Below are 15,541 nucleotides of genomic sequence, written 5' to 3'. Positions count from 1 at the left end.
GGAATTTTTCCAACTAGCTGATGGCACATTGATAACTTGGAATTGATGACAATAGGAGCATTTGCATTAGGAAATCAGCAAAAGCTGATTTGGGACTCTGCTTTCTTCAAAGAGCCGATTGTTAAAATATCCCAGCACAACACTGGCTTGACTTACTACACCATGCATTCCCTGTGAAAAGTCCTCTTCCACTTACTAAGTGTATTAACTGTGTTTCTGATGCTCTGACATATGGGGCCCTGCTGACCCAGGACATACTGCCTCTCCCAGGGCTAGCCAGTTCCTAGAGACAGTAGATGACTAGCCTGTGTGTATGGCTTTCACATGCAAACCAACCCATCCACAGCCCACACTCTATGCCATTATTCACATGCTCTAATCACCCCAGAACTAGGTACCAAACAACTAGAGACAGTCCCTATGCCCTAAGGACTGCTGAAATTATTTAAACTAGGCAGTCCTAAACCTGTTTATCCAGCCTCACGACTTCTGCCTCAGACACCACAATGAAAGGTTTACCCATGGTTTCCCCTAGCTCCCTCTGCCTCCTGACCAACCCTGGTGCTTCTCCATGTGGCCCTCCATGGTGCAGTGTGCCTTCTCCTCTTGTGATCTGTGAGTATAACATGCTGTGTTTTTAATGGCGATCTTCTCCTCATCTGCTGGCATTGTTGTACTTATATAATAATACAATCTACATTTTAAAACACCAAATTATGAGCCTGGGGTCTTCATCTCCAGGGATGGGGCTACTTTTTTCCAATTATCTACACAGACTAAGCACCTGTTTTAATGTACACACAAGTGTCTGTAAAAATAACACAGTATGTGGATCATACCAACAGAAAATCATAATGCTATAAAGAAATCTTCTTTGATTCTGGTCACTGCCTTTGGGGTCTTCTTTTATGACACTACGGAATTACCAGTACCTCCCAATTTAGTGGTCTCTCTTTAATTTAAGCCAAGTGGTGGTAGTGGTGGTGTGGAGGGACTTGGGAGTCCTGTCCTCATCAAACACGTTTGAATCACATCAGGCCATAGCTATGGTGCGTTCTCATGGAACCTAGAGGTTTCTAACTCACTGTCTTTGGAATGGTATCAACTCTATGGAACGCTTGGGGAAATATGTTCACCTCTTTTTTGCATATAGCCCTTTCAAACATTCTTCCCTGATAGCTACCATGAATGCTTCTGACCTGCCCCAATTTCCTTTAGATTTAATCATGCACTGTTCAATAACTTTCTCCACCACTCTTTGCCACTTTGCAGTTAGTCACATTTAAATTACTAGGATGCCACCTTAACATCCTGGAATGCTCTTTGGGCTGTTGGGAATAAGACTTTCAAAGATGACGGTCAAGGTTTTTAGAGGGAAGTTTACTGGCTTGGTTGAAGGGTAGGGAGGAATCAATAGAGTATAGTCCCAGATCGCCCTGCCTCTGTTCCTGATGAGTCCGTTTTCCTAGTCACGTCTACCTTGACCAAGTCTGGTTTGTGGGTTTTCCTTAAATTGGGTGCCTCTGGGTGTGGGTGTGGCTTTTTCTCTCACCATCAATATCCTTGAGGGACTGAATCATGACTCTTTCCTTCTCTGGTTCCCTTCCTGAGGCTTCCTGAAGGCCAGGCCCTGTCCCTAGCAGCTTGGACATTTCTTCACCACACCGGCTAAACACCCCAGAACTAGGTACCAGACAACTAGAGACTGTCCCTATGCCCTAGAGACTGCTGGAAGTATTCAAACTAGCCAATCCTAAACCAGTTTACCCTGCCTTATGACTCCTGCCTTAGACATCACAATGAAAGGTCTACCCATGTTTTTTTCTTCCATGGTGAAGATTGGTTGAGCTGCACTTTTCCGTTACTGGTCACAAACTTTCTCTTACAACACAGCCGTTTTTCTCTCCCCAGTCTTGAAAGTGCTAGAAGATCTTTGACATAGCAATTATTTTTCTTCCACTTCACCTTCTTTTTTGTATTTTGTCCTATTCTTGGGATATTCTTCAATGTCTTAAACAAGATGTCTTTGCATTTCCTTTTGGTATTAAACAGTGGTGGCCTCATGTTAAAAATCTGACCTTATAACAAATCAATTGATCATTAATTGAGGTGACCAGACTACATTGGCAGTAAAGACCAGATTAGTTAATTCATCCTCATCAGTGCACTGGGCAGGAGTTCCTAACTACAGCAAAGTCTAGTCACACTGCTTCCTGGGACAAAGAATTAGCTAGTCCAAATATGTTGTTTCCTTAAAATACACATTTGCCTCTGATGAGCCTCTGGCTACACTCTTTATAACTAGTGGGCAGATGCCAGGACCCTGCAGGTGGATTCTACTGGGGAGAGGCAAAGTTTTACCATCAGTATGAGTGGCAGTGGAAGCACAGGTCCCAGTCCAGAGAACTAAGTTTAAGGCTCCAGAACCAGAAAGAAAATAACTGACATTCATTGTAGCCTATGGGAATCTGTGATTTTAGCATAAAAAATTAAGTTACAGAATGCACCAGAATAACTTGGCCATTTGAACATTTATATTGATATGGGCTTTATTTATATTACACACTTGGTATATTTTGAAGGAAAGCAAGCGTAGTTATGAAACACAAGCGGCAGCAAGACTTATTGTTGACATGAATTTATGACTGAATGGCTCCAAATTGTTTGCAAAATTAGATTCCCAGGAATAAACGTCAATATCCACCAATATGTAGTAACTTAGTAAATGTATGATAAAACTAGACCCTGATAGTTTTTGAAAAATTCTCATGCGAAAATAAAAAAGGCTATTAAATTCTGCAAATAATTCCATTACACACAGATATGTCACTCAGAGGCTAGATAAATATAAATTTACTTAGTGTTATGGAGGGCACTTGGTAAGGAAGCAGGCACGTAATACAATTATAAAACACAAAGCTCCTTGTCCAAGAGTTTTCTTTTATAGACAAATGGGCTTTAAAAATATCTTGTGGTGGCTCACGCCATTGTAATTCCAGTACTTTGGGAGGTGGAGGCGGGAGGATCATCTGAGGTTGGGAGTTCGAGATCAGCCTGACCAACATGGAGAAACCCTGTCTCTACTAAAAATACAAAAACTAGCCAGGCATGGTAGTGGGCACCTGTAATCCCAGCTACTCAGGAGGTTGAGGCAGAAGAATCACTTGAACCCAGGAGGCGGAGGTTGCGGTGAGCCAAGATCATTCCATTGCACTCCAGCCTGGGCAACAAGAGCGAAACGCTGTCTCAAAAAAAAAAAAATCTATCTATCTATCTATCTATCTATCTATCTATCTATCTATCTATCTATCTATATATGTATGTACATATATGTGTGTGTATGTGTGTGTGTATATATATATATATATTTTGCAACAACTGGCATTTGAATTCCTGAAGTCACAATGGAAGACTGATTTGACTACTTTTTGTAATGTGCATAAATTTAGCTTTTACAGAAATTATCTTTTCTTCTTACTCAGTAGTTGCCTTTCTCTATTTTAAGTGATTTTTATTGTACTGCTCTTTACTTTTAATGCTAGCTTTTAAAAATTTACATTCTTATTTTTTCTTCATTCTTGAGGCGCAATACTGACAATTCTTATCTGAGAGGATGATCCAAACATTGGGAAAAATAAAGATCCATAGTAGAAATTCACTTAAACTGTGACAATCATGTAATCAGTGTAGGCAACATTTGGCATAGTAAAAGAACATTGTGAATCTAATAATTATAATTTAAAAAACTTCAATGCTGTTAACATTTTAACACTTTATTTCAGTTATTTAGTTCATTTTAAGGTATTCGGTCATCCAAAAGAACTACATACATGTGATATTTGACTTATTATTCTTAATTAAACCATCAAAGTAATTTTTTTTACATCTTAAATGTCAATGTTGAGCCTCCATTGAGAGAAAAATCAAGGCACATATTGTCATCATTTTATTTAGTATGATGCTTTTGATCTTTTGCAGGAAGTTCTTTTTTCTTTCATCTGAAAGCCTTAAAATTTTACACAGAAGGGATACTGCACAAATGCTGTGTGGACTTACCAGCTTTCTGATGAATGAGGATGTTAATTACATATTGAAAGTGGTAATGGTTTTGAAATGAAAAAGAGAGCATTATTGGAAGAATGAAAAATACATCTCAGAGAAAGAAACCTATAGTTCAACAAATTAAAAGAAAGAAAAAAAGCAAAAGTAGGTGTCAGGGCCGGACCAGCTTTGTTGTTGTTATTGCTCTTTAGCAAACAAAATATTGAAAAAACACAAAGCAAACAAATACCAGGGGAAAGAAATTAAATGTGCTTGAAAGATAGGGAAGAAAGATACTGAGTGTCTAAGGAGCTATTACTGCTGTTCAAAAGTTTGCAAATTTAATATTCTGATTTTTCTCCTAATAAAATAAAATTAAGAAAGACATTAGTGCATTTTATCAACACTAGTTCAAGAGAGAGTCAGTTTTCTTTCCTTATGGAGAAGTTTCTGATGTACTCTTCCTGATGGAAACTATAGAAAAATATCATGTCCTTCTATTTTAACATGTTTTATCAAAATCAAAATAGTTACCAAAATCTCAAAGCATTTTGTTTCTTAGTATCAAAATACATGGAAAAGGGGAGAAATCAACATTAAGGGATAACTTGAACCTATATATAATGTTTCCTTAAAAATTAAATGTTATTACCATGCAATAGTGCAATCAATTCTAGGAAAATACCTCCAGGAAATATATTAACCTCTGAACTAATATTAAAGAAGCTCCCATGAGAGTATGTTTTCACAAATGAGCTTTCTGTTGACCTTTTTGTAAAACTTCATATAACGTATTTCAGTTAAAACTATGATGCCTTTAGTGTTATCTCTTTCCTAGAAATGAGATGTTTGGTTATTTTATGTCTGTGTGTGTGTATGTGTGGCTGTGATAGCACTGGTATTTATAGTTTCCTGCTAAATTACGTATTTCTGAACCTTGGTAAACTGAACAGATTGAACGTTTGGGTCCCATTTATTGGCCATATGCTTAGTGAAGACACTTGTTTTCATCCTTTTATTACCGCTGTCATGTCTAGAAACATGAGTTTCAAAGAATGGCAATGTGCTTGTTTTCTGATTAATACAATTATGAAAGTTTCAAATTTGTAAAACATTTACATTTTTAAACATATTATTTTCTTTACTTATTAAAGGACCAAATTGGCTTCCAAGTCAATACTAAGTAAGTATTTTCAAAAAGCAGAAATAAAATATCCACCTTTTAAAAGCAAATGTCATTGTATTTAGCTCTATTATTGGTACTTTAAAAAAATTTTAACCTGGGAATATTTTAACTCTCAGCATTGAGATGTATAAGGAAAAGCTCTCTGTGATATTTACACAGGTCCATTTACATTTTTAATGTTGACTTTGGAGTTGGCACACTGGAAAAGAATTAGAGGTAAGATGACTTGATAAAGAAGCTTTTTTGCTGCTTACAGAACTAAATCCCTTCATATTGAGCCTAGAGTTGGTCCTTCTTATCACAAATGCTATGCAGTGGCTTGGCAGCAGGATGCTAGCTGACCTTTATGCAAATTGTTCAAACACTGTGGATTCTTCTGAGAGGGTGGAATTCAGAAGGTGCTAATGCTGCTAACGAGCTGGAAGAAGAGTTTATGTGCTAAGTGTTATTCTTGGAATAAAGTGGGCCTATCTTTTACTAAGAGGAAAAGAATGTGCAGTCCCACCCACAGCTCTGCAAGGCACTCCCCCAGTGAGGGTTTGCGAAGGTCAATTTTACTAAGTTACTGGTTTGAATCATTTTGTATAAATCTGTCATCAGAATGATCCATACCCAGTAGGGCTCTTTTAGACAAACAAGAGTGGAGTCTGCTGTTGTTATTCTAGAAAGATTTTTAAATTATGGTTCACAGATAATGACTGTTGTGTTTTTGGTTCAGGAGAGAATCTAATGCATATCCTGACACTTTAGTCCAAATAAAGAGCTGCATTCAGTTATAACCTTCCCAAGGACAGCAAGTGGAGCTTGGTTTCTATGCAATCCCTCAGAATAGCCAATCCTAGGTGAGCACCAGTAAATGTTAACTAAGGGCAAAAATGGGAATAAATAAGATCATCATTAAAATATATATTTCAGTGCTTCATGATTCATATGCTTAGAAGAGCCACTTGAATAATATTTATTTTTGGTTTTATTTTTACTATATAATATCAACAAGACCTTGATTGGAGTCAGAAGCCACTGAGTATCTAAGGAGCTATTATTGCTATATCCTGTTCTCTATGGGAAGTTATTTTATGTATTTGTTCTGATAGTACCAGAATAGTTCTCTAAAAACAAAATGCTAAACATAAGGGTCTATTTTATTTAACAAAAAATTTACCATATTCTTCCCACTAACAAGAGTTTCAAAAAATAATTAATGTATATTAAATTACATACTTAGTAAATAGATATTAAGAAAAATAATGCAAAATCCCAAGTACTTTATATTTTAAAAAGCTATATCTGCCTATTTCCCACAGATTCTCTTTTTTCAAGGGAATAAAGGAAAGGAAAAAGGGAGAGAGGAGAGTAAGAGAATAGAGGACAGAGAAGGATAAATATTTGGTAGGATAGGATCGAAATGTTCTGCATTTTATAAGCTCTCCAATTTATATAAAGTAGCTTCATTAGAATATGCATTGTAGAGTGAAATTTGGTATAAAACCAGCTTGACCCAAAGCCTCAAAACAGACTTCGTATAGTAATGCTTCACCGATTGCTATATTCATTGACAGACTCCAAATTGCATGATAGGCTCGGAAGCTGTTAACTACTAAAATATCAGCAAGTTGATTGAGTATACTTGCTCTAACAGTCTACATCAATTGAACCCAGTGGTAAGTAGGGAAAAGTCTATGCACTATTTGAAGTTCCCTAATTCATGTTCATTCCCATACAAATTATGAGGTAGCCAAAGAAGTAGCTAAGCATCTGCCAGAAGGTAAAGCAAAGGAAAGGGGAATGATTAAGAAATTACCACTATTTATCTTGCTAAATAAACTCCTGGGCTACACAGTACTTTCTGTTCATATAAGCCGTTAGTGGGACTTTTGAGCTGCAGGTGATATTTTTGTAAATTCTCCAATGAAAGGATACTACAGTCTATTTTTAAAAAACTGAACATGAAGTGCAGAGCTGCCTAAAAGAAGAAAGGCAACTATTGAACATATGACCTCTCTCTCAGTATCAGTGTTGCTTCCTTATCTTGATCAAGAAATGGTTGATACTTACAGACACCAAACTAAGATGTGCACATCTGTTCTGAGAAGTTTGCCTTTTAAAATTCTGCAGTGACCAAGATGTCCAGTGTGGCCAGCTTATGGCTAGAAGTCAAAGGGGATTCTAGCCAGCATCTGAAGGATAATCTGTAGGCATTATTCTTTTTCTCCTGACCTTATTTTTCTTTGAAACATGTTTACTAGCTTTTGGAAAGCTGAAGTTTTCCCCTTCTAAGCGAAATTTCTGCTATTTGGTAACAAACACATTGATGCAGAAAGGCAATGGGAGGCTTGCCAAGGAAGCTCACTCAAGTTCCTTGGCTTTGTGAGGTGAATGGTAAGCACTGCTACAAATTATATTTTTAAATATTGAGAGGGACCACATTGTACCAGTTCACTGAACTGGGGATGCCAGAGCGATGTCTTCTTGAACCAAATAAAAATATGGTCAATGATTCTGGCCACCTCCAAGACCATTTCCGGAATGATAGTTGCAGAGAGTCCCATCGTTTGGACCAGATGCTGGATAGAAAGCTAATAAAATGTCCTGTAGCCAATTTAAGTTCTAAATGTTATTGTGTGATTACGCTACTCCAAGGGATAACCTCATCGGTCAAAATGTTCCTTTATTCTATAAAGTATGTATAAGAGGCACTCTGATTATACACATTATATTAATAAATACCACTTTCTCCCTTCACCATCTGTAATAATGTTTCTTATTATCATTTATGGGTTCAATACTGCAAACATCTAGGCTCAGTTCTTAGAGAACATTGTCTTGTAGTGACTCTAACTCTATGGCATTTATTCATCACCAAAATCTCACCAACCCTCTAATTTCCCACAAATGTTGAGCACCAATAAGGTATATTACCATGCAAGAGCTCTACCATTACTCACTATATGCCAAAACAGAGCAGCATCTCTTAAAAATCTCTTTCAGAATTAACATATTCTTTGGTTTAATTTAAAATTAAATATGCAAACAAAACAAGGAGAGTCTGATGAGAATGAGAAGCAATTCAAATTCAAGTGAGTGAACTTCCTTCCCTCTATCTTTCCTTCCACTGTCTCCCAAGTAGTAGATCAGTTGATTTGTGGGTTGAGCCACCCTGGTCATAATTCTATGCTGTCTTCACCTATTTGAAAACTTGTCATAATAAACAGTGTGTTCACCAGTTTTCCAGACTAGCAACAAAAACCTTTCTAGTAATAATCTGTTATACAATGAATAAACAATGTGATAATTGCACCTTCAACATTCACACTAACGTAGCAACAGTAGATTCCTCTTACACTTGTAAGAGAGTCTGTTAGCACCTTTTAATAGATTTATCTCCACTGCATAGAGAATATGTCTAAAATGAGGAGTACAGTCCTCACATCATGGCTCTGTGTACATATGAGTACGTTGTTGGTGCCTTCGGGGCAAGAGGAAAGATGCCTTAATTTGTCTTTTGATGCATAAAAGAGTATGGAGAATTCAAATCAAACTCCATTAGTACAGTCATATTCTCTGAGCAGCTTCATCACAGCCATCCTCCATTCTCTATGGTTTACCAGAAGTATTTAAGGTTCCATTGTGATATTTTCTGAGGCACTTACGGAAAAGGTTGAATTCTATCTGCAGTCATCAAACTTCTGAGCTGTCATTGTGATGGCTCTGTGGGGGCACCATGGGCTCGCTGCTGCTGGAGCCTTTCGGGGCATCCTTCCCCCTGAAACTTTCCTTGCCCCTGCACATCAGCACTGCAATGACAGTGAGGCAGATGGTGAGTAACCCTACCGTGGTGCCTCCCACCACAGTGACCAGGCTGACTGCAGAGCTGGGGCTGTTGAGCTCCCAGGGGAGGATACCATCTGGAGGTGCTCTCCCACGGGGGATCTGCCTCTTGGTGCGGTCCAGGGCAATGTGCTGGATGTTTGTTCCTCGATTGTTTTCAGCACCAATCTCCCATGCCAGTGACGGTGTGCTCCTGATCTCTCTCTTCTTCCGGCTCTTGGTGGTGGATTGGGGCTTTCCTTGACTCACCAGAGAATGGTACTCCACACTTCTTTTGCCAATACCTCGATTGGCATTGTCTTTCGATCTCACTGTATAGATCGTATGTATATACCACTCTCGGCCTAGAGCGACCTAGAAAGCACAACTCTATTTATTAGGAAATACTAGATACCATGTCAATCTAATCCACGACTCTTTGCTAGAGAAATTAATGGCAGAGATATTAATAAATGATTTATTTTAGTCTGCAGAATTAACTTACTTAATATTTTTGAATGAGTACTAGGTGCAAGGCTCTGTGCAAAGCACTCTGTGATATATTCTGTGCAACTCTTAAGGGAGTGAATATGTGGTACTTGTCATAGAATGGGAGAGTTCTAAAGAACTATTAATAGATTATACAGTCTAGCTTATTCATTAAAAAAATGAGTAAATAAGAATATGCAGCAGTTAAGTGAGTTGCCCAATGTTACTCAACCAGTTAGTGGCAGAGGCAGGACTACAGCTCAAATCTTCTGAACCCCAGGACTCTTTTCACTGTGTCTTGCTGCTTATTGCATATAAGACCATAGGGGGAAAAATCAATTTTCAAGCTTTTCTGGGGCTTTGGAAAAGGATGAATTTTCTGATGAGTCTTTGAAGCATGCAAGATTTAGGAAGGTCAGATGCTTTGAGATTTAATGGCAAAAATAAAAATAAAACATATCATACTTCAACTTCTTGTTTGAAAAGATTGAGAATAACAAACATGCTTTCTTAAGATCCTTCCTTAGGTTGAATGAAAATAACACATTTCTCCAGGCCATCCTGTCGGGTTAATTTTCAGTAAATATCCTAAAAGCTGCACTTGCTTCGGCAGAGATTTGCAGTGTAAGCACCTCTTGAAATTTGTGGCATTTGCTCAGTGTTGTGGCAGCTGCCTGTGTTTCCCTCCACCTTTGATCCCTGAGTCAGGAATTTGTATCTTGGTTTCTGAAATCTTTGAGAGTGGAGCTGTGCACAATTGCTTTCCTGAGTTCAGCAGTTCACACAAGATCACTCTAATTAAGATATTGGTGAAAAGTCAGCAGGAAGGAAGTTTTGAATAAGAAAAGCAGATTACTCAACTGTCAGACACAGATTTATATTCTGGGCTAAATAAGACTCTTCATTACACATAGTCTTAAAATAATATTAATACATTAATAAAAGTGATAAGAGCTATGAAAGCCAGATATATTGCTAACAAAAATAATAAACGCTGGGTTTATGGAGTGCTCACCATATGCCCAGCATAGGGCTATGTAGTTTATTTGCCATATCTTATTCAATGTTCCCATTAACTGTATGCAATATTACTATTACTGCTATTTACATATGAGACATCTGAGGCATATAAATGTTCCATAACTTGCATGTGGGTACACAACTACTACAAATGAGCTTGTATTTGGCCTACCTGAAAGAGTGGTGTTGAGTCGACTTTAAATCCATCAGATCCAGGCTGATTCACTAAGAGAATGGCTTCAGGGTCATCCACTGCTAGTTTGGCATTAAATAGGACATTTCCAAAACTGGTCGCTTGTGTCTCTGGCTGAGCTTTGTCCTTTAAGCAGTAAGGAAAGTGGTGATTGCTGTAGATAATGCCACGGCTTTTGCCAGGACAGCATGTTTCTCTATTTGTTTTGTGCAAGTACAAATTACTATAAAATGTCACCATTTGGTTTACTAAAAATGATCATTTTGTTGGTTTTTCTATTTTTTTTAAGAGATGGGGACCTTCTCTGTCACCCAGGCTAGAGTGCAGTAGCATGGTCATAGATTGAACTTCCTGACTTAGGTAATCTTCCCACCTCAGCCTCCCAAGTAGCTGGGACTCCAGGCACGTGCCACGATGCTCGGCTAATTTTTAAAAATTTTTTGTAGAGATGGGGTCTCTATGTTGCCCAGGCTGGTCTTGAAATCCTGGCTTCAAGTGATCCTACTACCTTGGCCTCCCAAAGTGCTGGGACTATAGTGTGGTCACTGTGCCCAGCCTTGTTTTTAAATATAAGACAAGGAGGCTGAACTTTGAAAAATCTATCTAGCTCATTTTTTGGGTCAAAGCACTTACCACAATTTTAAATCTATATAAGAGTGAAGGAGAGTCGGCTAAGCAGCCATATTCTGCATTCGTTGGACTATACTTGGGAACATAGCCATCAGCTCCAGTGCATAGAAACACCTTCTCAATGCTGCAGTAAAAGGAGTCACCCAGATTCTGGACAGGATCCACCATGACACGACCATAAATTATATCACCTGAAATAGAGATGTGGAAATGTTGTTTCTGTTATGTGATAAGGTATATCAACGTGACACCGTAAACAGGTTATGACAATGAGGACACAGAGATTATTTCCTTGCCACCCTCATCTACTATCAAATGTTGAAGGCCTGTTTGTATGAGCTTCAAGATCTGGTACATTCTCAGGCCTCAGGTAAGACCACTTTGCAGACTGACCACAAGTGACTAAAGATTTATTGAGTCTCAGATGCTCAGCCACTAGTGTGAATAATTTCAAAGATCTGGCCTATAATTTGACATTAATAATATCCCATTGTGGTCCAAGTCCAGTTTACAAAAATAAGTTGATAAGATATATACTGATACAATACAGAATAACACTAAGAAAGAAAGTATCAATACAAAGCTTAATTAACGTTATTTGTTTCTGAAAGAGGGTTTAATGAAACCCCCTGGTGTTCAATTCTTTATTTCATAACTATTATTGAACCCCTACCATGAGTGCCAGGTATTTTTGCTAGGTATGTGTGTTGGGTGCTGAATATACACCATTGAGTAAGGCAGGCACAATCTTTGCCTGAGAGGCATTTACAGTCTCATGTAGCTGCAGCATTTAAGTTTACACAGATTGAAAAAAAAATTTGAGAAAATCATCTAGACTTGTTCCAAAAGTCATTTAAGTAAGACAGCTAGAGATTAGCTTCCTCAGAAAAAAAAGATACCCAGTCACATATACCCAATCACAACGACTTCCCACACCAGCCAGAGTGGGTAAAGACCCAGTTACATTCTCAAAACCATAAAAAAAGCTATAATTTGCCCCCTCAAACACAATCCCCAAAAAGCAAAGCACAAAAGATATACATGACAAACAGAGCATCCCTCTCATTTGTAAAGTGATACCTTCTGCAAAAGCAACATCACTCTCTTGCCCGAATCCCATGGATCCATCAGACAACCAGAGACTCTTCTTAGAGAGCAGGTACATTTGGGTGTTCAAGCTAAACTCAGCAGCCACTGGATCACTGACCTACAACCAAAGGTAAAAGTTCTTTTATGCATCGGTGGTTCTGATGGTGCACAAACATACTGTTCACAGATACATACATTCACCGTACACTGACTGTAGAACACTAAACACTGCATCACAATTTTCACACCCTACCAAGCCAACTTAGAGAGTTGTAACATTGCTTTTGTCCTTGAGAAGGCAAAACTGGTGGGATCAAGTCATTTTTTGAATGGGACTAAATAGCATTGCTTGAGCTCATTTCCACTGGTTTATTGGGGTATATAAAGGACTTATAAATATCATTGTCAGTAGAAGGCCAATAGTATAAATTCTTGAAAAAAAGATGCCATCACATTTTTTATAATACATAATGGCAATCAGGTACTTTGAGGTGGTTTGAGCTACAGGATTTCATTCTCTTTAGAGAAGAACAAGAAAAGAAATGCAGAAGTGTGGGGAAAATTCTCAAATCTCCAAGACAGCAAACTTCAGGAGGAGACAAGATAAGATCAGATAAGAAAAAAATAACCATTGCATACATTTAAACTCTGAATTTTACACCCTGTACTAACAACAGATAAAGGGCAAATCTTTCCTCATTCTTTTATCCCTTGCTTCCTTAACTGTCTGATTTCTTTTCTTTTCAGCATGCAAGAATTAAAGTCATTCATGTGTGGATTTTTTTTTTACTAATAAATGAAAAACAAAGTGGGATTCTGCAAGTCATGAGATAATAATTCTATAAGCCACACCTGTTGGAATCGGATGTCAAGGTCAAAGGTGACAGGTTCTCTGGGGTTGCAGGTGACTGGCAGGCGGTATTCCTGATGTGATGGGGCGGTGCATGGCACCAGCTTCACAGTATAGGTCCCTGAGTAGTCACGTACCTTTGAGGAGAAGATATTGATATATTACATTTAAAAATCTGAGGTGTAATCAGATGGCAGCAGCAGAAGAAAATTAATTAAGAGTCTTAGTCACTTACGGCAAAGTCAGAGACAAAGCTCCACTGCTGTACTGGCTGGTTATAGGTTGGTTCACTTCTTATGAGGCGGAGGGAAAATGTCAGGCCTGGATGATCAGCTGACATGATCACTGAGCTTGTAAAGGATGCTAGGAAAGTGCCAGTAATGATAATAATGATATAGTGGTTCAATTAAAAGACTGCATAACAGTTTAGAGTTTTCAAAATAAACGATCATACATTATTTGCTTCTGTTTTTATAAGAAGACTGCAAGGCAGTCATGGTTAGTATAATTCTCCTCCTCTGGCAGATGAAGAAACTGGGCTGTGAGTGACTATGTGACTTTCCAAAGATCACACAGCTAGGATGTGACTTTCTGATTCCTACTTCAGTACTGTTTCTGCTCTATAGTTTTGTCAAAAGATAATTGTACAGAAATGCTCAAATTGTTCAGAGCTACTTTCTGGGGAGTCACAGCAGCACAATAAAGGGTGATGTGAATGCCTTTATTGTGCACTGAAGTTATGAGCTGAACTTAAAATAGTCCATTAGTATCCACACAGCTGGGCAAACCCAATTTATGAATGGAGTCCGATTTTAGTTAGATTGCCTGCAATCATGGCTACACAAAGATTCAGTTTATTAGAAAGGTAGGCATGTAGAAGAAAACTGTATAGACCAGAAAATCCTCATTTTCCAGAACTGTCAAATACAATAAAGCAAAATGATTTTTTTGGATTCTTTCTTTCTTGTAGCTCAGTTCCATAAAAATACAATGAAGCCTCTTTCTCTTCCTAATTATTCAGCCCTATTCTCTTTTGTTAGAGTTCAAGTCCAGAAAAAGAAAAGCTATAAAGATGTTGAGTGAACTATTTTCCCTTTCCCAGTCTAATATAAGCTGGCAGAAAAATAGCTTATTTTTTATTTGACTCTCCATGTTACTAAACTGGTAACATGGAGAGTCAAATAAAAAATAAGCTCTTTCTAGTGAAATGTCCCTTGTTAAAAAAAAAAAACAAAAAACAAATGAAGTTAGACGTGGGATTTTATCAACTGCTGCCTTGTTGATATTCAAAGCACGTGCATCACAGTTAGTAAAATTGCATAGCCAATACTTATTAAACATAATTAACATGTCCAAAACTTAAATATGAAAGTGAAGTACCTCCTCTGACCCTATTAAAAGGGTTTCTCACAGTACCTAGGAAAAAGCTGTGAAAAGAGAAGTGCTTGCTGAATGAATCATCTGCAATTCAATTTGTACAATGGAAGCAAAGCAGAGAAAGAAATGATTATTCCTATGCTTTTTAAGGAAAACTTTCCTTAAAATGAACTCAATAGGGTTTCCTTTTAATTTTACTCTAATTATTTTGCATTTTCTCTGAAAGTCTGCATAATGATAATTTTGTGGATTATGAGGTGAAGCTAAACAATTATCAAGCTCTCATGGAGATAATCGCGCATGTACAATTCATTTGAGATTAAGGGCTTCAGTGGTAACAGAGAAGCACGCTGAAATGTGTGAAGATGGAAAATCTACCTCCTTTTTGTGTGAGGAGTGGTTGTTAAAAGATAACGGGGCTTACCGGGATGTGACAGCACAAATAAGCCATGGAACTGAGCCTCTGTCTTGAAGTGCACGGCCAAGCGCCCCTCATCACCAATGCGCATGCTGGTTGGATAGAGAGAACCTATAATGGGGAGAGTACCAAGAATGAAAATATATGTAGCCAGAGACCCCTTATGTACATATTCCTTCCAAAAATTAATTCAGGTTTGACTTGTCTTTAAGCATTCTGGGCAAACGGTATTATCAGAAGAATTCTGAATAACGGAGGCAGAAGTATCTTCATTTTCTTTTCTAAGCAGAAAAGGGAGCCAAAATGAATTATTAAGTAACATGAGTGAAGTCACTATGAAATACACAGATTACTTACAATAGACCAAGTTTTTTTTAAATCTGAGTTTACAAAAATGAAGCTGTAAATTGAGAGGCATGACAAAATTGTCAAATTGATGGA

General features: G+C 37.8%; 1 protein-coding gene across 1 annotated transcript in view; it reads right to left on the bottom strand.

Annotated features, from left to right (window-relative positions):
* Nucleotides 1–3,757: 3,757 nt before the first annotated feature.
* Nucleotides 3,758–15,541, bottom strand: part of FREM2 (FRAS1 related extracellular matrix 2) — a 203,608-nt gene continuing 191,824 nt past the window's right edge. Inside the window, exons 18-24 of the mRNA XM_003806915.5 lie at nucleotides 15,107–15,211; nucleotides 13,541–13,668; nucleotides 13,308–13,442; nucleotides 12,447–12,573; nucleotides 11,370–11,557; nucleotides 10,716–10,862; nucleotides 3,758–9,409 (exon numbers count right to left, since the gene is read on the bottom strand). Coding sequence (XP_003806963.4) covers nucleotides 8,906–9,409; nucleotides 10,716–10,862; nucleotides 11,370–11,557; nucleotides 12,447–12,573; nucleotides 13,308–13,442; nucleotides 13,541–13,668; nucleotides 15,107–15,211 — 1,334 coding nt within the window. The 3' untranslated portion in view covers nucleotides 3,758–8,905. The remainder of the gene's footprint in view (nucleotides 9,410–10,715; nucleotides 10,863–11,369; nucleotides 11,558–12,446; nucleotides 12,574–13,307; nucleotides 13,443–13,540; nucleotides 13,669–15,106; nucleotides 15,212–15,541) is intronic.

Source organism: Pan paniscus, chromosome 14 (assembly GCF_029289425.2).
Source record: "Pan paniscus chromosome 14, NHGRI_mPanPan1-v2.0_pri, whole genome shotgun sequence".
Classification (NCBI taxonomy): Eukaryota; Metazoa; Chordata; class Mammalia; order Primates; family Hominidae; genus Pan; species Pan paniscus.
Note: the sequence above shows the minus strand (reverse complement) of the source record. Positions and strands in the feature narration are given on the sequence as shown.